The sequence below is a fragment of the Durotheca rogersii genome (genome assembly GCF_024521655.1).
Source record: "Durotheca rogersii strain YMJ 92031201 chromosome Unknown GGS23scaffold_16, whole genome shotgun sequence".
Taxonomy (NCBI): Eukaryota; Fungi; Ascomycota; class Sordariomycetes; order Xylariales; family Xylariaceae; genus Durotheca; species Durotheca rogersii.
Window position 1 is genome coordinate 365420 of NW_026251247.1, and position 20794 is coordinate 386213.

General features: G+C 58.1%; 4 protein-coding genes across 4 annotated transcripts; 2 read left to right on the forward strand and 2 right to left on the reverse strand.

Moving 5' to 3' along the window:
- Positions 1 to 5168: 5168 nt before the first annotated feature.
- On the reverse strand, positions 5169 to 8386 carry GGS23DRAFT_611370 (DNA helicase). Its single transcript, XM_051520404.1, has 4 exons — positions 6162 to 8386; positions 5862 to 6021; positions 5719 to 5779; positions 5169 to 5557 (listed from the first exon to the last, which is right to left on the reverse strand). Exons 1-4 carry the CDS (start codon positions 8103 to 8105, stop codon positions 5470 to 5472), a joined length of 2253 nt encoding a protein of 750 aa, XP_051370490.1. The 5' UTR covers positions 8106 to 8386; the 3' UTR covers positions 5169 to 5469.
- A 61-nt stretch (positions 8387 to 8447) lies between these two features.
- On the reverse strand, positions 8448 to 10008 carry GGS23DRAFT_574893 (uncharacterized protein). Its single transcript, XM_051516769.1, has 3 exons — positions 9652 to 10008; positions 9068 to 9470; positions 8448 to 9003 (listed from the first exon to the last, which is right to left on the reverse strand). Exons 1-3 carry the CDS (start codon positions 9781 to 9783, stop codon positions 8666 to 8668), a joined length of 873 nt encoding a protein of 290 aa, XP_051370491.1. The 5' UTR covers positions 9784 to 10008; the 3' UTR covers positions 8448 to 8665.
- A 2450-nt stretch (positions 10009 to 12458) lies between these two features.
- On the forward strand, positions 12459 to 13716 carry GGS23DRAFT_131136 (uncharacterized protein). Its single transcript, XM_051511173.1, has one exon. The coding sequence runs from the start codon at positions 12621 to 12623 to the stop codon at positions 13356 to 13358; it is 738 nt and encodes a 245-aa protein (XP_051370492.1). The 5' UTR covers positions 12459 to 12620; the 3' UTR covers positions 13359 to 13716.
- Positions 13717 to 16598: 2882 nt separating this feature from the next.
- GGS23DRAFT_131098 (uncharacterized protein) lies at positions 16599 to 17798 on the forward strand. The gene has a single exon (XM_051511172.1). The coding sequence runs from the start codon at positions 16717 to 16719 to the stop codon at positions 17389 to 17391; it is 675 nt and encodes a 224-aa protein (XP_051370493.1). The 5' UTR covers positions 16599 to 16716; the 3' UTR covers positions 17392 to 17798.
- The last annotated feature ends 2996 nt before the right edge of the window (positions 17799 to 20794 follow it).

The following is a 20794-nucleotide window of genomic DNA, read 5'->3' on the forward strand; positions in this document are numbered from 1 at the left end:
ATGAGACGGAGTGGGAAAGGCCCTGCCCAGCTACAAGAGGGGAGGGGGGACGTATCCGGGACAGGCTCTTCTGCGACAAAAGCTCACGCCGGTGCACCCGAATAGGAAGTGAGAGAGAGAGAGAGAAAGAGAGAGATGGATCCTAGAGGGAGACAGAGGGCAGGCGGACAGGTGGGTAAACATGGGGACAGCTTGATCCATGAAACGCCCATGGCACCGAGACGCCTTTGAGTTTCCTGCTACAATGTCTAATGAGATATCCGGCTTCGAGTATGTACGTTATGGAAGGATGTAAGTCAGATAGCAGAGGTCCCAGAAGCTAGGCCTGCAAGTGACCCCAAAAGGGGGTACCAGGATGAGGAGGGAGGGGGGCCAGGGCATTGGAATGCTCATATTTGGCGCTCAGGGGTGTTGGGGGGGAGGGAACCCTGCTTGAAGCCCTGCATGGCACAGTCGAGGCCCGTGTGTTGGCCGATATTGTCTCGATGGTCCGTGGACACAGGTATGATATGCTTTATGTATGTATATGTATGTGTATGTGGACAGATTATGCACATCTGTTTCCCAAGATAGAGGAGCATGACTATTAGGTATTTCTTCGGCATCGTATTAAAGAGGGAGAGGGTGTGTGTATGTGTGTATATGTGTGCATGTATGTGTGCGTGTGAGTGTAGGTGGGTATGTGTGTCTTGCCACAGGAAGGATGCCTTCAACTTGCTGTCCTCCCACAAGAAACGAATCGAACAGGTCTCGTGGGGAGGAAAAGGGCCATCTCGATACGCATGCAATAGATAGATGCGGTGGTAGATTAGTGGTAGATTGGGTGGACCGGCCAAGGGAGGCCGAATGTGGTGACCCCGGCTGGTTATCCCCTCTCTTCTGCGTCTCTCTCTCCTTGCTCCCTCCCCTCTCCTTGCCAGCGGTCACCATAAGAACATCGGATAGACACATGTGAGCACATAAGTCTGCGCTGGACAGAAAGAAAAAAAAAGCCCAAGCCACGAACGCCTAGTCGGCGCCATCCGCCAGTCGGGATCAGGATAATAATGACAGGATCTGGGCTAGACCGGGCTGGCCTTTTAGTGCGGAGCACTCGCAGGAGCATCGCGTACCGCTCGCAACGGCGAACAAGGACCGAGGCACGGAGGCCAGCTCTGATTGCGGGACCCATCCGACCGCTTCGTGGCGTTGAATGCGCCCTTCGTGCGTTCGTTATCCTTTACTCATACACGCTGCGGTCGAAGCGATCGACGGTGCTCCCTACATATGTATGTGCTCATAGATAGGTAGGTATGTAGATATGTTAGGTAGTAGCTCGCCGAGAGCTCCCGGATCACAACTCGACGATGATCCATGGGAAGGATGACCATATATGTATATATCTCCATGCAGCATGTGTACTCATATATTACACGCCATGTATAGACAGATATAAACAAGCATATAATACTACGTAGCACATATTCGTATGTATGTTATATGAGCGCGAAGGCAATAACTACCGTTGCCGAGATAACGTTGCTACTAATTCATCTGAACGTGGTCGCCAAGTTAACTACATCTAGCCTTTTTTGTTTCTACTCATATTCCTATACATATAGTGATGGGATTCCCATATTAGGCCTTGACTTATGGGCAAGGTACATGGCTCGATACGCAGTGCGCCAACCCTGACCACGTAGTACTCATAGAGAACAGGCCTGGCTTGCCTACCTAGCTTCTATGAGGATTTCGAGACCACACAGTACACGTACACGTACACGTACCTAAACCCCGACGAGGTTTCCCACGATGTACTTACCTACCTGGTAAGAGAGAGAACAGGAGGGACATCACCAACCAAAACACCAACACGTTCCCCAAACCTCGTGTACGCGGCCTATCCTAAACGAAACCGGTATCACACTCGAAACATAGGTACCTGCCTCCACGCTGGAGAGGCCTGACGGGTGTGTCTCTCGCGTATCCGGATCGCTCGTGAAGAGGAGCGAGGGAGGGACACAGAGACAGAGACAGAGACAGAGACAGAGACACGGCCAGGGAACGAGCAAGAAAGAAAACAATAACGTGCTCGCCGTCCCGTCGTGGGCTTTTGACCTGGATATTCTGCCAAGACAGCCGAACGCTTAAGCACCGACGGCAAGGTCTAACGAGGAACGAATCTAGCGGGATTGCGCAGCACGCGAGAGACGGGGGCACGTTCTCCATCCCCGTTCCCTTTTATTTTGCGATGATGTCTCTCTCTCTCTCCGCGCTATCCGTAGGCTCCGTTTGATACATCCATGATCATAGATCTTCTGACGACGGCGCCAAGCTGCCATGTTCGAACGCAGTACAACACGTCGACGCACCCCAGCATCGTCGACACACCACCTAATACACCCACCCGCCCACATATCGTGTACATGCATAGATCACACACCCTTGAGAGGTGTGCCGTGTTTGATCTGCAAAATATCTTGGGGGAGCGGAAATCCTAAGGGCCGGGATGCCCTTTACTAAGATCGCCTGATATCAGCGACGCCAATGCGAAGAGGCAGAGAAAGAGAAAAAGAAAGAGGCAACGTTAGCCAAGAGCGGCGTCGGTAATGGCGTTCGGCGAGAATTGCCGGCGCGACGACGCGCCCTTTTTGTTTCTTCTTTTCTTTCCGCGATGTTGTGCTCACACTGTCTCAAACTGACAGGAGGAGGAGGAATAAGAGGAAGAAGCACGAGTTGTCGCACTGCACACCCGCCCGCGTACACACATACACACATCCAGTCTATGCCATATGCCATATAGTATACACCCTAAGCGCTTCCGGTTAAAACTTCATCCTCCTTAGTAAGTCGACGGAACCGCGGAGGGATGCTCGCGCCCGATCCGCTCGACCTCTCTCTTCTTCTTCCCTCCCCTGCCACTCAAAGTCGCCTCTGCTGCAACGGCCGCCGTCGTCCAGCGCTACCTATCCCGCATATGCACCATACATCCATACATACACATACGTACGCCTTGTGCTGGCACGAAGCACGTCGACGAGGCGCATCCAACCAGACCAGGCCCAGCGTCGCAGGATTTCTCCGAATCCGCTAGCCGATGCAGGTACCAGGAGCGCGCGCGCGCCTAGGGCACGGTCATCCATGACCGAGCTGTCGCTTCTGGCGAAAGAGAGGAGCAGTCGAGCAGACGACGGAGCGGATTCGTCAACCGACAGAGCCGCCCGGTTCTGGCCCCCCCCCCCAGACAGGAGCCTCTCTCGGGTCCCTCGCTCTGACAACTCACATCTACCACGTAGCAGGATCCTTCCAGCTTGCTGCCCCTCCTCCCCCAGTCATTGGCCTATCTAGGCAAAAGAGAGAAGAGGGCGAAGAGGGGACTCGGTCGACTCGGTCCCCATCGACCCGGCGAAAGAAACGAAAAATCTAGCCGAAAGACTTACTACTGCAGGAGAGAGGACTAGGGACATCTGATCCGAGCTCGCACGAGATATATTATTATAGGTTGGACCGGCGACGAAGAGGGATAGCTTCCAGCCCGTCCGCCGCGCGCCGCGTCCCCATTAATAACATGCCACTGTCTGTAGAGGCCTCAGTTTGCGAGAGAGCCGTGCATACTACGCATCTGCATCGGTATGGCCTATTTGGAAATAGAAGTCCTCGCGTACACGCATCCCTACGTAGTCCACGCCCGACGCTGTGTGTTTTCCTAAAGATGACATGCATGCAAGAGAACCACACATTCACGCATGTGTAAATACGTGAAGCTTAAGCTGGCACCCTTGCCGAACAGCTACGTAGTGGGTGTGGGAGGGAGACCGGGGCGTGACGAGGGGAAAGCGAGAGAGAGTGGTGAGATGACCTCCCATCCATCCATCCCTATGGACGCATGTAGGCATATAGGTAGTATGTTCACCTGCACATGCCGACATAGCCACATCACCACACACACACACACCACATCCCATCCATAGGATGGAAGGAAGCGAGTAAGCTCTCTATCGCATGTAGGTACGCCGCAGGTATACACAACGCGTCTAGCCCGCCGGAAACATTACGACGAAAGCATGCCTGTCCCTGCTCGACGAGAGAAAGCGAGAGAGCTCGAAAAAAGCAAAGGTCACCGACTCGCGCCTGGCTGTGTGTTACTGGCGCTGGGCGCGGTGGGGACGTCGAACGGGTCCGCCTCCCCAAGGCCCGGCGAGCGTCCTGAAACAGCAGGGGTGCGGCTTGGCCTCCTCGTCACAGCGTCATCGTCCGATGTCTCTTACATGGTATGTATTTCCTCGAAAGGAGAGACAGACGGGGGCCGGGGGGGGGGGGGGGGGGGGGGAGAGCGCGGCCGAGACAGAAAACGAGGGAAATAAATCTACGAGGGACGTACAGATGTAGGTAGGGGAGTGGTCGTGCTACCGAGTACAGCGCAGGTGAACAGGGAGAGGTAGGTCTGTCTGCCTTGGCGTGGGCACGGCCGCCGATATTCCCATCCATCGCCAACGTCGGCACGTACGACGAGAGAAGCAACCTGTAGGTACGGTTCGTATGCACAATCCACACACACATACATACATCCGTAGAGTAATTGTGGCTTATCTGCATGCTATATACTATATACTACCTACGTACGTAGTAGGCGAGCCGGCATCCTCTCCTCGCTGGCACGGCCCCCCCAAGCGTTCCCACTCACACGCCGGTCTCGCTCTCGCTCTCTCTGCCTCACCACGCTGGCCCAACTAAATCTACCCGCCGCCATGGTCCTGCTATTGCCCTCCTTGTGCGTTATGTGGAGGGAAGGAATCCTACTGTCGCCTCCTCTCTTGGCCTCCCTTGCCCACGGACTATATATCCATAGATAGGTAGCGTGCATGTATCTGTGCGTGCAGAGTAGCATACTACCACTGTTCCTACGCACCGGGGGATGGGGGAAGCATGCGTGCACGCTGGGTACGCTGTCCTTCTGCGTCTGCGTCTGTCCGCATATAGGTAGGCAATATACCCACTACAGACCGAGCAGGAGTCCGCACGTGGCATTGGGGGAGGGGGGCTCGAGGGGATGAGTCGAAGACGGGAAGACGATCCCGTAGAAAGGGGGCGAGGAGGACGAGGAGGAGACACGTACCGGAGAGAACCCCCCACGGACGTGCGAGGTTACCGGTTTAATCAAGACAAAACAGTAACGCCAAGGGTAACCCAACAGCGGGAGAGAGAGGGCATTCGGGACACTAGTACGCCGCCTAGAGAGAGGCAGAGGGAGCCGCATCGACGCAGGACCTAAACCGCAGCGGTGTCGAGTCACATCGTCACCAGCATTACTGTATCCGTCCCGTTGAAACCGCGAGCAAGCGTTTCCCCCTACCCCTCGTGCGCTCTCGTCTCGTTACAGGAAGTATTCTTCTACATGTCCTTCCTTCCTATCCCATAGCTAGCTGGCGCACATCCTCGTCGCACGTCTTCGTCCCCCTCTTCCTCCTTCCCCTCCCTCCACCTCTCTCCTCACGTCTCTAAAGACGCCGCGTCGACGTATCGCAGGTCCGCGTGCTCCTCGAGCCAGGTCATCCAGTTATTGAGAAACTTGCTACCTCTAGCTCAGACAGAGAGGCGTCAGACACGAGCTCGGAGAGGGGGTTTGGGGTTTAGAAGGTAGGTGGTGAGGATGTAGGGAGTAAGAGGGGAAATTGCTGGGCAATGAGGCCGGTAGAGCTATGGAGTAACGTAGATGGGTAAGCAGATAGATGGACATACCGTCGGACCGTCTCCGAGTCGCCCACGACGACCAGCGAGCGTTTAGGCCTCGTCATCGCGACTAAGTGCACGCAAGAGCGTTAGCTCCGGGCTGGCTCCGGGCTCACAGGGGGGTACATGTATGTAGGCAAGTTCGAACTCACCGTTGAGCCGCCTCTTCTCGCTCAGGAAGCCGACCTCGCCCTCCGAGTTGCTCCGCACCAGGCTCACAATCACGGCCTCCTTCTCGCGGCCCTGGAACCCGTCCACCGAGCCGAGCTCTATGCCCGGAAAGCTTTCCTTGAGCGGCGCGAGGAGGCCGAGCTTGTTACCGGGGAGACAAGGTAGATGGTCAGCATAGAGGATATCCGTTTGGACGAAAGAGAAGCATCGAGTTATACCAAATAGATACAGAGAAAGAGAAAGAGGGAAGGGGGTTCCCAAGGGCCGTAGCAAAGACATACCTGGGCATTGTACGGCGTGACGACGGCGATATCCTCGGGCCTCACGCCGGCCTCGACGAGCTTCCGGACGTGCTGCCGCACGACCGCGGCCTCCATCTCGTTGCTCTTGCTGTCGCCGAACAGGGACCTGATCGTAGCCTTCTTCTTTTTCTTTGTGTCCTCTTCCGTGCCTCCGCCTCCCCCGTCCTCATCCTCTTCCTCGTTCTTCTCCGGGTAGTCGCCCCCCTGCGTGTCGATGAAGATCACCGGCTCGCTCGTGTCCTCCGTGTCGCGCACCCCGTACGGCAGGTCCCGCAGCAGCCGCGCCTTGACCCCGTCCGCGGCGACAAGCCGCGACTCGTACAGCTCGTCCGACGGGAACCGCATGATCTTGTCGTGCATCCGGTACTGCGTCGTCAGCATCCGCTTCACGCCCGGCCCGTGTAGCTTCAGCAACCGGTCGAAGAGTGTGGTCTCGAGGCTCCCACCATCGGCGACGTCTCCCGCCTCCGCTTCCGTTCCCACTTCCACCTCCACGTCCTTGTCCTTGCTCGTGTTCTTCTCCGCGCCTTTGTCCCCGCCCTTCCCCGCCGGCCTCTTCTTCTTGCTATCCTTCTTCCCCTTGTCCTTGTCCTTGTCCTTGCCCCCGTCCTTCTTCTTCGCGTTCGCCGACTTCACCGTCGGCGGCAGCTGCAAGTGGTCGCCGGCGCACACCGCCTTGGTGGCGGTCAGCAGCGGCACCCAGCACTGGGCCTCGAGCGCCTGGCTGGCCTCGTCGATGGTGACGACGTCGAAGCGCTCGCCGCGGAGCTGGGCGCCGCCGGCGCCGTGCAGCGTGGCCAGGACGACGGCGCTGCCGCGCACGAGCGCGTCGACGCACCGCCGCTCGCGCTCGCGGAACTCGCGCCGCAGCTCCTTGAGCTCCGCGTAGATGGCCTTGCGCTCGCGCCCGCTGCGCGCCTTGCGCACCGACGCCTGCTTCGCGTCCATCTCGGCCCGCACGTCGCGCACGATCTGCCCGGCCTCCGACGTCCGCGTCAGCACGTCGAGCGAGTGCTCGAGCACCGACGGCAGCAGCCGCGCCGGGTGGCCCAGCCGCACTATCGGCACCCCGCGCGGCGCCAGCCGCTCGACGATGTTGTCCACCGCGATGTTGGACGGCCCGCAGACGAGCACGCGCTGCCCGCGCTTGACCAGCTGCAGGATCAGCTCGATCAGCGTGTGCGTCTTTCCCGTCCCTGGCGGGCCGTGAATCAGGGCAATCTCCCTCGACGCGAGCGCGAAGCGCACGGCGTCCTTCTGGGAGTCGTTGAGCGTCGGGTCGAACCAGGCGACCTTGCCGTCGCCGACGTCCGGGTCTGCCGCGAGGTCGGCGGGCACGGGCGAGGGGGTCGTGAGGCCGAAGAGGACGCGCACGAAGGGCGAGTACTCGGCGTCGGGCATGTCGCGGAGGCGCTCCATGGTCTGCTTCATGCGGCGGTAGGTGACGTCGTCGGCGAGCTTGAGGAGCCAGACGCGGGCGGCGAGGGCGGCGACGCCGTCGCCCTCACCCTCGCGGTCGTCGTCGACGGCGACGGCCACGGCGTCCCGGCGGATCCGGACCACGACGCCGCGGACGCCGCGGCGCTCGAGGTCCCGCACCTCGCGCTTCCTCGCGCTGCCCGCCGGCTGCTCGCTCGCCAGCACGATGTCGCCCGTCCGCAGCCCGTGCTCCGGCAGCTCGCCCGCCACCGCTACCGCCCCGTCCGGCCCCAGCTCCTGCACCGTGCGCCCCCCCATCCCCGTCCGCTGCGACGCCACCACCAGGTTCGTCACCGCGAGCCCGGCGCGCTGCAGCGCCGCGGGACTCGCCCCCGACACCAGCCCGCTCGTCTCCCGGATCTCGCTCTGCAGCTCCGCGTCGAGGAGCGCGAGCTGCGTCCGCGCAAACGCCGGCACGTTGACCGCCCGTGATAGGAGCGACATCTTGGCGGTCTCTTGCAAATTATAGAGAGGCCGACGATGGTATGGTAGTGCTCAGGTGGTGCTCATTCTAGACGCACACATACGGCTATCTTCGCATTCAACCAAACCAAGTAATGAAGAGATGAATCAAAGCTGCTAGTGGTGTTCCTAAATGCTAGGGGTTTTGATCGTGATTTGTTTCGTGTTCTTTTTTAATGATCGCGTTGGGTTGAGTTGTGGGAGAGAAAAGGTTGATGGCGTTGCCCGATTTTCTAGTTGGTCCTGAGATGTCGAGAAAATGCTGAGTGAGAACAACGGCAGGAGGCCGGCTACCGACACTCTACGACGACAACACATGTACAAATTCAATTATCGTAACATTTCTGAGTAAATTTCAACACGCCTTATTGAATATTCGACTTTCCAATTATATAAAGATGTAAGTAACATCTTGTTTATGTGCAGCTATACGCCTAGGTACACGGCATCAAGCTGTCACATATCGCAATCTCGACCAGCAAATACGGCACAGTATTTCTGCTCTCGTCGCGCACACCGTTTACGTGGACGGCTCGGCCGGATCAGGTATTCGTAGGCTGTGTAAATAGAACCACGAAGAGGCTGACGACTACGAGAGCCATGGCGACGAGCGAGACGAGCACTATGGTGCCCCTCGAGGCGGGGAATTTCCCCTTGATCACCCACTGTTGGCTTTGGTAGTACCTACGGTATCCCAGCAGCAGGACTAGGATGGATATGCCTATGAAGGTCGCGCCGAGCGGCTTTCCCAGGTGACGGGTCCTCTCGAAGCTGGCGTCCTCGACGCCTATCGCGGCGTTGAGGCGGAACAGCTGGGTGATGGCGATTCCGATCGACGCGAAGGAGAGCGACGTGCGGAGCCAGGCGAGGAACGTCCGCTCTGCGAGCCGTCAGCGTGCCAGACGTGCGAGAGCAAGGGGGGAGGGGGTCGTTCGCGGACTTACCCAAGGCCAGGTGGTCCCTGGCTACGCTTCCCTTGTTCTCCAGCTCTACCGACAGCAGCCCGCCAAAGTAGTGCCTCAGCCAGCTCTTCTCCTCGATGCTGCTGTCCGCGTTGTCGCTCGTCGGGTGGTGGTTATTGGTGGTAGTGTGATTATTACTAGGGTCCTCTGATGGCGGCTGCGTCGGCCGCCGGTTTCTCGGGTTGGGCGACATTCGCATGGCCTGGTAGCTGACGGCGTAGTCGCGTGCTGATGTGATGCTCGTCCTCTCGTTTAGCTCCCCGTCTCCGTCGCGGTCCCCCACCACGGGCGACGGCAGGTACTGGAAGCTCATGCCGGGACTACTGGGCCCCCAACCTGGCGTCGGCGTCTGCGAACGTATCGTGTCGGCACGTTCTCTAGCAGTCTAGGTACTCCAAGTACTCAGTCAGCCAAGACCAACACTATCCGGAGAGTCGCGAGCGGGGGCAAAGAAAGGATCCTCTGGGCGTAGTGAGGAGAAAGCTCGACAGTTCTCAATCTCGCTTCTCCCCTCTGTCCTTCCTCATCCCCTCGCTGGGAATCGTAGCGGGGCAGGCAGGACGAACCTCGAGAATACCGTGAATCCGATCGTGAGAAGACAGGCGCGATGGTGACAACGGGCGGTCTGACCGTGGTGAGGATGCTCGTCTCGGGTCGGGAGAGAGTGCCGCGGACGGACACGGCCTAGGGGAGTCCATGACGGGGACCAGACCCTCTTCCTCTACCTATAGACTGCGTGGATATGCAGTGGGCTCTGTCCGGAAACGCCAATGCGATCCCGCAGCACGCAACGATAAAGCGTCGGCAAGGGCCAGCAGACCGCCGGACATCCTGGGCGCGCCAGGTGTGCAGGTATCTCGGGTACACAGTCGACAGAGGGTTGGTGTTTTGTGTTTTTGGTTAGGTCGTTGATGACATGCAACCTAAGAATTGCGACGACGAGAGATAAGAGGGTTGCTAGCTTGCTTGGTAGGTACCTACCTACATGCCTAGCGTAGGTGCCTCCGCTGCTAACCCCAGGTACCTACCAGGGGCAGTTATAGGTACCTAAACCACCTAAACTACTATGACTACCGCCCAACGCAGCAGCGACGTCGGTACCTCCTACCTACGGTGCCCAGCCCAGCCTAACCCAACGAAACCCGTCCAACTAACCAACTCGCTAGGTACTTGTCGTTATGCTCCCTACGAACGAGGGGGGCGGCATATAACACCTATATAGGTACCTAGCGTATATGAGGTATACTACCTCCACCTACCTACGTACATACCTACCTAGTGCCTTAGGCAGGCTAGCAGGGTCCCTAGAGAGCGCACCGGATATGCCCCGGGCGCCGCCGTGCGACGTGTACGCATCCTAAACCGGAGCGGATCAGCTTGGATCTTCATGCAAAGACCGACCTCCCCCTGGTAAATAACTCCAACTTACTTTATATACTGCCTACCAGCAGGAGGTGGTGAGCGAGTTCAAGGCTGCTCCAAAGTCGTAAACAAATCTGGTTGCCAGGGTTGCGCCGACGAAGGATTCGTTTCTTTAGTTATGTATTTATTCTCGCCGTAGGTATATAACGTGCATGGAGACGTCAACAAGACGCCGTTCCTGAAGAACATCCAGAGGGTCGTATGTAAAGCAGGCCTACATCACTTGCCCTTCCTCCCTCTCACATTACGACGCGTAGTTAGACAATATCTTAAGTGTTTATTGCATGTATGAACTGAACATGAATTTTATAACAATGAAAGCCATGGTCATACTGTCTTAATTCCAAAATTGAGTCTCTCAAGGTAGATAGCTACCAGCTACATTATAGTTACTACCCCAAAGGCATAGAACAGGGTCTACCATGCCCGGGAAACCTCTATCCCTGTGTTCCGATCTGATATGGCGGTTTCTATGCCTAGGTATCTGTGCATAGATGCTCCCCATAGCGACGCCCCCTAGTACTTGCTTAACACGGCTGAGTTGACCCCCAGCACCCGCCAGCATCGCCATCCTCGGATATCTATGCGGCAACGCTTGGTATCCGATGTGGCTTCCGCGCTATCGAGCATCCGAAACGGCATCATCAGACGAAGCCATCACTTCAATCTAGCACTCAATCGATCAATAATCTTGTTTCCGTGTTATGAAACCTGGTGCGTAATTGGCGTCCAGAGACCCCGAGAAGGGGCCATACGACGATAACCAACTGCGCGTTGACCGACACCTCGATCTTCGAATATGTCGAGTTCGCGCACATCTTCCCTCTCACGCCGGGCCTTCTTGCGCCAAAGGCCTCTAAGGGTGATGTCCCCGGGCAGCAGAGAGAGACACGGCTGCCCTTGTGCTCCCCGCCATCGTGGCCATTTCTTCATCGTTATCGATGACCAAGGGCAGGGTCCGGCATTCTAGTGAGCCGGAATATTGATATAGAAAAGAGCCACCGCCGGAAAGAGATGTGGCCGAGATGGAGTGGCTGATCTTGAAGGGGGAACTCGGAGGTGGCGTTCTACCATCTCTAAATACCCCGAAAGGAGGCGGGGGGAGACGAATATGGCATTGTGAATATCTTGGTTCCAACTGGATGGTGTAGATGAGCCACCGCGTACTGTTAGTAGGGGGCGCTGCCGGGGTGAGAGTCCAATCCGCGCGCTCTTTGCCGGTTTCCCTCTCCCTTTGAAGTAGCCCAGTCGCGAAGCCAAATAGTTCGTATAGTTCTCTCCGTGAGGCGTCTTCTCTAGCCAATTAGCAGAATCATCGCATAGAATCATGTCGAAGAACCCCTGCCGAACTCTGACGAGCCTCCCTCCCTACTTTTCACGGGGCGAATTGCTACCGTCGCCACAAATTGGCAAAGAAAGCCCTCTCAGAGGGCTGAGGAGCGCCGGAAAGAGAGGCGAACAACCCTCGGAGCGAAGTAATCCTAGCAATCCTAGCTCAATCTCGACGTATTCTCTTCAGCCCACCCCTCCTCGCCCCCTTCTGGCGCGCAACTACGACCCGGAAAGCTCGGCTATCGTAATCGATAATCTCGCAGACTAGGCGACGCTGGATGGGGCGATCTGAAGCAAGCCCGCGGCATCCGGCTATCGAGAGAGTTAGGGCCCAGGCGGCGTGGAGTCGTGGCGCCTGGGAGAGCACGTCCTCAGGCCCGGAGAGCTGAGACTGCGTCGCCCTAGCGGACGAGCCTATGCCGCGGACCAAAACACGCGCGCTCACCTCACCATCCATGTCGCCCGCTCAGACACTTGACCGAGACACCCACGTTCGCTCGCGCCATCGCGGAGCTGCGGAGGGAATGGCTGGCAGGGCGCGTCCTCGCCGCCCACACGCCGACCTTACCTGCCTAGAGCATGGCCGGCGATAAGCCAGACGATCTGGGGCAAAATCCGAACCGCTGGGTGTCTGAGACAACAGAGCCGCTAGGCTCGGAGAATTCTCCGAAACGGCGAGTGGCGGCTGAGGAGAGGGAGCCGACGAGAACGCCCAAAAGAAAGAAGGAAAAGCAGAGACAGTCCGAGGCAGGGTCTGAGACGCGGCGCGCTGTGCGACTTTATGCTCCGGCAGGGTCGTGCGCACGCGCGGTATGCTTACCTACCTGCGTACACGTCGCGTGGCATCACCGCACGGAGGACCTGCTCCGGCGCGAGCGCCCCATGCGCTGGCAGCGCGCGCACATGCGACGAGGCCTCTCCTAGCAGATACGTGCTCCGCCCCCCTGTGTGCGCTGTAGGCAGAGTCTACCTCAGCACACTGCTCATCTCCGCGCTGGGGGAGGGACGTGCGTGTACTGGCCGACGCCGGCGTGGCGCTGAGACCGCGACTGAGGCGAAAGAAAAACAGGCTCCCCCAGCAGAGCAGGCGAGCGACAAAAAAAGGGGGGGCGGCCAGACACGCACTCGCGCGCTCGGGGGGCGGCGAGCGGGAATAGGGGCTCAAGGCGCGAAGTCCCCGCGTCTCGGGCCCGTCGCCGGCGCGCTCGTCTGGCTCTCCCTCCCTACCCGCGCTCGCCCACCCTTGCGCCGACGTCTGGTCTCGCGCTCGCGCCTGCATGCCAGACACGCATGCACGCAGGTACACATCCCCGACGCCCTTCCGCCAGGAGAGCGTATACGTGAGCAAGAGAGAGGCAGCGCGCGCGCCTCAGACACAACACCCCTCCCCCTCGGCCCTGTGCGCCCTCGCCTCAGACCAGTGACAGCCAGGTCGTGCAGCATCCGCGGCCCACCAATGGGCCGTAGGCCCCGAGCGGCTGGGTCGATGACACGTCGACTTCAGCGCGGCGGGACGTGATACGCTGGAGCAAGGCCCCTCGCCCTCCTTTCTTTCTCTCTCTCTCTTCCGAGCGGGGTGCCTGGTACAGCCCGACGGCAGGCGGGCAGCATAGGCAGGTGAGACAAGCGGGGAGGCAGGTTAGCGCCTGTTCCGCCGTGCGCGCTCCCGGCGCCCGGGTCGACGCCGGGGCGTAGGTGAGGTTGGCTAAAGGGGGCCCCCCAGGGCCACCCCGGAGACGTCTCCGGACGGGGCGGGGAGCGGTGTCCTCCCTGTCCTCCCCCCCTTCTCTCCCCCGGAGCCACGGGGATAGGGGATGGAGAGACAGGTGGCGGCGGTGGCGGGAGGTGGTACTCTAGTCGTTGGGTACGAAGACGCGAATGTAGGCATCAATTACATAGCTACTACCACTACCTGAGTCTCTACTACCCGACGCACACCCACTCGCCAGCCCCCGGAATCCCGTCAGCCAGCGCCAAATATATCCTCTTTTTCTTTTCCGCCCGATCGCCTCCCGTCGTGTGCACGCGCGAAGTAGCAGTACCTCCTCCATACGCGGGGTGCCAGGCGCATGTACTGGCTGGCCTATTGGCCGCCGCGCGGGGGGCGCCGCGTGCCTATATATCCGCATAATGGCCTCGACGCAGCAGCCCGCGGGCGACGCCTCGGCCGACGCGCGGCAGCGCTTGCCGCCGCGCCCGTGTGCGAATTAATATATGCGCGCGCCCGCGTGTGGAAATGCGTGTGCGCCGCGCCCAGGATGTCTTGTCTGCGAGGACGCCGTGTTGTTGGCCTCATGCTTACCTGCCTGCCTGCCTGTTATATGCGTGTTTGGTGCGCGGCGTAGGCATATCGACGCCGCACCCGGGCGGCGTGGGTTGGGGGGGCCGAGCTCCAACACGCCCACCTGTTCCTCCCGGTCTCTCTCCTGTTTTCGGCGAACCAGCCTTGCCTCGACTCGCCTGTGCGCGGCCAACCTGCCAACCTGCCATCGCTCTATTGGGCATTAGCGCGTGCCGTGGCCGAGAGGGGGGAGGAGAGAGGGGAAGGGAATGGTCTCCAATCTTGGCCCCATCATCCTCTCTGGCACTGTTGGATCTCCCTGCTGCCATTGGTGCTATGGTAGCAGCGCGAGGTATGAGCGGTGCTAGTCAATCAGCTAGCTAGCAACGTCTATATATAGAATGTGTATACACGACTGCTGCTGTTAGATCCGGCGACTTGTCCTGCGCCGTCGCTTTCTCGCCGTCACGCGGCCTGAGTGAGTACTAAGCAATGCGACGAGGAAAGTAGTCTTTGAGAAATAGCGATACTTGCTAGGAAGCCCCAAGCAACGCCTTCGGGACGCCCATCCTAATCTGCATCCTAAAAATAAGACACCGGACGTTTATTGGCAGCGAGACTAGGTAGGGGCGGCACTTGACTGGTCAGATCTTCTCGCCATGGCAATGATGGTGTTGAGAGGTGACATTGGATGAGCACTCGCGCCTCCTATAGAGCTCCGAAGTCACATTTGCGTCGGGATACTTCTAGCATATGTTGATTTGTCGACAACCTCTGTGGCATTTTTCTCCGTACCCCCAAGGGTCACCAGAAAGACGAGAAAGGAAGTTGGTGCTAATAAGACATAAGTCACAGCCATACGACAAACGTGGCGTAACCTTTGCTGGTGGTTCGCCAACGAACTCGCCGCTAAGAGGCGTCTACTACGTATTACGGTCGAGCTGGCAGATTGAGGCCTTGGTTGGGAATAACCTGGGACCTATCGTCGTCCTTCTTCCTGAAGACTAATGGCGGCTGTAGAGCCACGCGGCACATGGGACGATGGATTATGCAGAGCGGTGCGTTGAGCAGCGATGGTGTTGGAAATGACATGCTTACGATCCCACTACGTCGGCGGCGGGGGACCCATGAATAGATAGGATGAAGGGACGCGGACTTCGAGCGATCTCTCCTGCCGGTGGAGTCGACGCTACCTCGTGGCCGTGCAAGTATTCGGCCTATAGTGCTTACGTGGGTAGCTTGCTGTTTCTGGCATCCTCTGGACCGACCCTATCCTGTCGGGAACTAACCGGGTGCGTGCTAGGGCGAGATGTCAATCTCGGGCGCCAGCATTCGTGAGGATGGGAAGGGCTCGTGATGCTCGTCTAGCCGTATGCACATCATATCTGATTCTAAGTCGGTGGTCGTCCGTTGCTCAAGCTGGTGGGTGAGGCCGATCCGTCTCTGCAACCCCGCTATCGTGAATCATCTACAACCCAAGCTAGGGTGAATCTGATGGTAGCACTGAACCGTTGGGTTTCATGTCGTAGATCTATAACATCCGCCTTTGCTGCGACAATCTCTGCCGCGACGAGCCAGTGAGAGAGAGAGGGGGGTTGGCGTAGGATCCGACCTGGCTCATTGAAACCTGATCTGAGCTGTTTGTAGTAGTCCCGTTGACTAGACAGGGGACGACAGTCGGAGAGCGGTCGTGCAAGTCAGCGACAGACTTGTCCGCAGCATTTCATCGGGACCTGCAATGGGCATGTAAGTCAGAACAAAGCGTAAGCATACTAAGCAGTATACGCTACGTGCGCATGCGATGCGCTCCATCGCGGCCCAGGATCTGGCGATGGGGTCGAGAGGAAGGATCTGGACAACATGTTGACTGTCAGCGGATATACATACATAATACAACTCAACTGCCCGTTACAGCACAACCACCACGAGCTAATCGAGCCACACCGACGCTCCCTTTCTTCGGGGCACCCCACGAGAAGATACTTGGGTTCTCTTCGTCGACGATTCTGGCGAGTCACGAATTGCATGGCCTGGTACACTGGGTAGCACCAAAATCCTGTGCCTTGGCTGAAGAGCGGTGTCGTCGACCTGGATTGCGGTTGTCGTGCGTGACACAATTGGATGCAACGGCGAAAAAAAATAAGCAAGTAAAAACCGCCCCCAGTCGATCGCGAGCTTAGGCGTCGGAGGGTTGAAGGATCGTGATGCTCGAACAGCAAGAGGGCCCTTACCCCCCAAACTAAACTCGACCCAACTACTGGCTTGCCGAACTGTGAAGAAGCTTGGGACGATGTCGTGGACGCGTCGTCGTCGTCGTGGGTTGGCCTAGCCTGACTCGAAGACGGCATTGCCGCTAGCATTAATGCGAGAAAAGCTTGCTTGCATCGGCAGGGTTGCTACGCCCACCGTGTTCATGCGACGACGCATTCGGGATGAGCTGCAATTCTCAAGACACTGTAAGCCCCGCTCGAGACGGTGACGTCTTCGGGTCGAAGGCAAGTAAGTCGGTCTACGGCCATTCGCAAAGCCGTCAAAGGAATTAGGTAGTCAGCTAGGCCATGCCGTTCTGTGAACGTCCTCTCCGGGTGTCGTCGAGATGACACACTCGGAGATCCCGTCTCGGCAATTTCGGCCGAGGGAGAAGATAAGAAGAGGCACAGTCATGCCGCTTACGGGGAGAGAGAGCTCTAGGGACTCCATAGCTGCAGCTGGAAGAGCAGGAACTGCGTGCCTACGGCAGATGCCGCCTCGGAGGGCACGGGTAGCGAGGACGCTCTATACGCCACCCTCGTGGGCGTTGCTATTATGCGTGTGGAGCAGTAGCGGTCGCCATAGCTTGGAGACCTCCCGGATCTCTCAGGCGTGTTGGCGGTTCCTCGAATGGATGCAGGTAAGTCTTGGAGGATTCCGCTTCTCTAAATGTCGGCTTGATGCGTCGGAGGGGCCTGTTTGCTGCTGCATCGCGTCCCCTGGTCAGTACAGGCGGTCAACCGGAGCTTTCGACTTGTCCTTCCCGCCGCACGACCTCGCGTTCTACACGTATGTAGGTGCGGGAGCTGCGGGAGAGCGTGGTCTGGGTCTCGCACGCTCAAACGAGGGTCCCGCGACGGGGATGCTATACTACGTACTGCTACACGGTAGACCGCAATCACCGTCTCTACCAATCATGCGCAGCCTTTCCAAAAGGGCAAGGCCTTGCTCACCTGTTCGGCCCGTGACGCTGGACAGGATTGGATTAGGAAGGTCGCCTCCATCGTTGCCAACGCCGTAATCCAAGATAACCTCCCCTGGACTTATAATTCACAGACGGGTCATTAATAGCCCGGCGTGAAAGAACACGTGGGGAACAAGCCAATCCGACGATGCCTACGGCGAACCGAGTAGCAGAGAGAGCAACGCGGAGGGTAGCAGAGGAAGACCATCTGAAGCTTCCTTCGTAACACCTACGCCGTAACCTATCCAACGGCGTCCTTCACACACACCACACACACACACACACACATATGCATACGACTCTCGGCACCTCTACGTGAAATCGCGGGGTGCTGATAACGGGCACCAATTGGACATCGATGATACGGTAGATTCGGAGGTTGGTGACCGACCAGACACACTTACCCAAAGAGAACCGAAGGAGAGAGAAGAACCTCCCCCAAAAAGCCTCGCCCGGGGGGAGGGGGAGGGGGAGGGGGAGGATGAGATCGCCTTGTTTTGCACTAGCATACACGCAGACGAAAAAGATGTGGCTGCTTACGCCGTTGGACGTGCAGTTCGAATCGTCCCGGGCGAGCGTGTCTGAAGCATTGTTCGCCCTGTTATCGCGGCGGAGATTGTAGCAAAAGAAAAGGTCAGAGGCTGTGACTAATTATCAAGATCCTGATGAACCCCACGGAGATGGATCTTCGGACTACCCCGTTTGCCCGCCGCGGCCACCTCGGCTTCGTGGAGCTGCTGGTAGTTCTGCCGGAGCCGTTGGGTGGGAGATGATGATCTGCTGTCTTCCCACGCCTGATCCCTGGCGGCAGTTGCCGATTCGCTCCATCCGGCTCGCGAAGTTATAAAAAGCAGCTGGGGGGGCACTTGGGGACCGTGATCATCGCTAAAAGGATCGACGTATCCCGCTCGATGGTGTGCGAGAACACGCGTTGTCTTCCTTTCTTTTTTCGTCCTCTTCTTTCTTCTTCGGTCTGCCTGTCTTCGCCCCAAGCAAGCAAGCAAGCCCCCCAGTCCGGTCCCCAACGCGCGCGAATGAATAACAGCAAGACCTCCTTGCTTCTGCGGGTTGCCGGCGGGCGCTTTAGGTCAGGTGGATGGCTGGTGGTCGGCTTTTTTTTTCCCTCGCCCCAAATGATGTCTTGACGAGCCGTGGCGAAAAGCACAAACCTAAGGTTGGTTCTAGAAGAGAGACACCGTTGGTCCTCGGGCGAAGGGGGAAGAGCCTAACTACATGGGACGACGCTCTCGTTGCATGCTTGCCAATACATGGCGATAGTTCTCTCGGCCTGACCATCGGTCGGCCCGTGTGTCGACGGCGAACTGAACCGACGGGTCCCACGCACGGGAGTGATATATGATGGTCTGGACGGGAAATGGAGTCCCAAGTCCCCCGGTGCACCTAAGCCGTCCAGGGCCCTTGGAGACGAGCGAGGCCAGGCTGGGCGTGGCATTGGAATATTCCACGGCCACCTTTGGAAGTATCCATGTCTATGGCTCTGGGACGACAGAATTGCAGGGCTGCGATGCGAGTCCGGTACTGTATGTAGGTCGGAAGTTGATAGGAAGCTGGTTTAATAAGGGCGGGGACGATGCCCTGCGACCATTAGTGGACGATTAGTACCAGGCATGTTGTGCCAGACGTGGGCAGGCATGTACTCAGGCTTAGTAGGCTAAGTACCGAAAGGACTAGTTTACAGGTGGTTGGGGAGAGTTGGGTACCTTTACTAGCCCCGTCAGGTACTTCAATGCAATGTATGTACGCACGGAGCAGACGGAGCCAGATGGAGCGGATCGAATCAATGCACGGTATGCACTGAGAAGAACAACGGGGGGCTTCACAATTTCAACCAGGCCTCGCCGCACGGCTCGACGTGGCTCTTGCCCTCTCCTCGCTTAGGGATGACGGAGCGGTGGCCAGGTAGTACCTCTTACAGGCTGCTACGAGAGGTAGAGCATGGACCTCGGGAGGCTGTATGCACGTACACGGTAACCCCAATAGACACATACCCGTCTCCTATGAGTATCTTAGGTACCTTAGAGGTCCCATTCCCTGCCTTGCCTGCCTGCCTGCCCAAGGTATGCATCTACCGAATGTCTCGCCATTGCGTCTCTCGCTATTGCGTCTTGCGATTGCCCGCAGGTCATAGGTCCAGATGCCCAGGTGGGGGCCGGATAGGCAAAGCTGCCTGCCTATGTACCTGGCCGTTGGTAAGACGGGGCCAGGTACTTTCTGAAACCCAGAAGCTTTCGAGAACAAGAATACAACGGAACACTGCCAATTGGGCCGGGACCTGCAGTAGCGGGGGCAATATCGACGGGGAAGCTGGAAAGGGACATTGCCTTGTACCTTTCGGGGCTGGCCTGGGGTCCTCGCCCGTACCTTATCGGCCCACCAGCCGGCCAAGGCTGGTACCTGGTGGTTAGCGGTACCTGTCCAAGCTCGTCCGTCGGCTCTTCCGCCAACGTCCACTAGCCCTGCTCGAAGTACAGTCCCTCGCTAGCACCCGAGGAGGTACCTACCTACCTACTTTACCTTCTACATCTGTACTCATACATTATGCTGCCAGAGGTTAGGTACCTCAGGTATACCTAGAGGCCGGCGTTGGAGGTATCTGTGTTGGTGCAAATCCAACCTTGCCGCCGGCATACCTGCCGTGAACGCTACGTACCTACCTTAGGTGCACACAGTCCTGCTCGGTCCTCGTCCACCGCATTTCCAATTACCTAATCCCTTGTGTATGTGTGCCTGGATCTGTCCAGACGGTGTACGCTGCAATTCGTACTACTGGCTAGGTAGGCTCTATATTGGAATTCGTACGGGGGGCAATAAATAGCTGGTATGTGCGCCGGCCAGGTGAGGGGATCCACGGTGTATATGAGCACAGTATCGCAAGTTGGGGCCGTCCTCCTTACGACACGGAGTGAACGCATTGGCAGCGGCAGATGGGTCAGGCTCTTCCCGTCAGTCGGACACAATGCATGCGTGTGTACATGTTGCTTTGACGAGTGCTACGCTTGGAAATGTCGAGGCCCGTTTCCGAAGAGCGTGCTGGGGAAGGCGGTTTGGCTTGCCCGCTCGCTCGCTTGGTTGCTTGCTTGATGCCCGCCGCCGTGCGCAGCATCTTGCCGCGGGTTCCTGATCTGTTGCGGATCGCTTCATGTCGGACAACACGGCAGAGGGCGATTCGAAACAGCATATCAGACGCTTATCTGGGAGCCTCTCCTCGACCGGGCTTTGCCAGGGGACTTGCTGATGTGCGGCGATCGGATGTTTGAAGACTCAGGTCCTCAATGCCACCGCTGGCGTCCCGCGGCCATTTCCTTGCAGACGGTGTGTCGTAGGCCTGGGCGAGAAACAAATTGGCCTGGGGTGGCCGGCACAGTGGCTAGGGAGGGCCTGTGGTACCCGACGACTTCGTCCCACACGCGCATGGGTGATGGTATTAGAGCCCATTGGT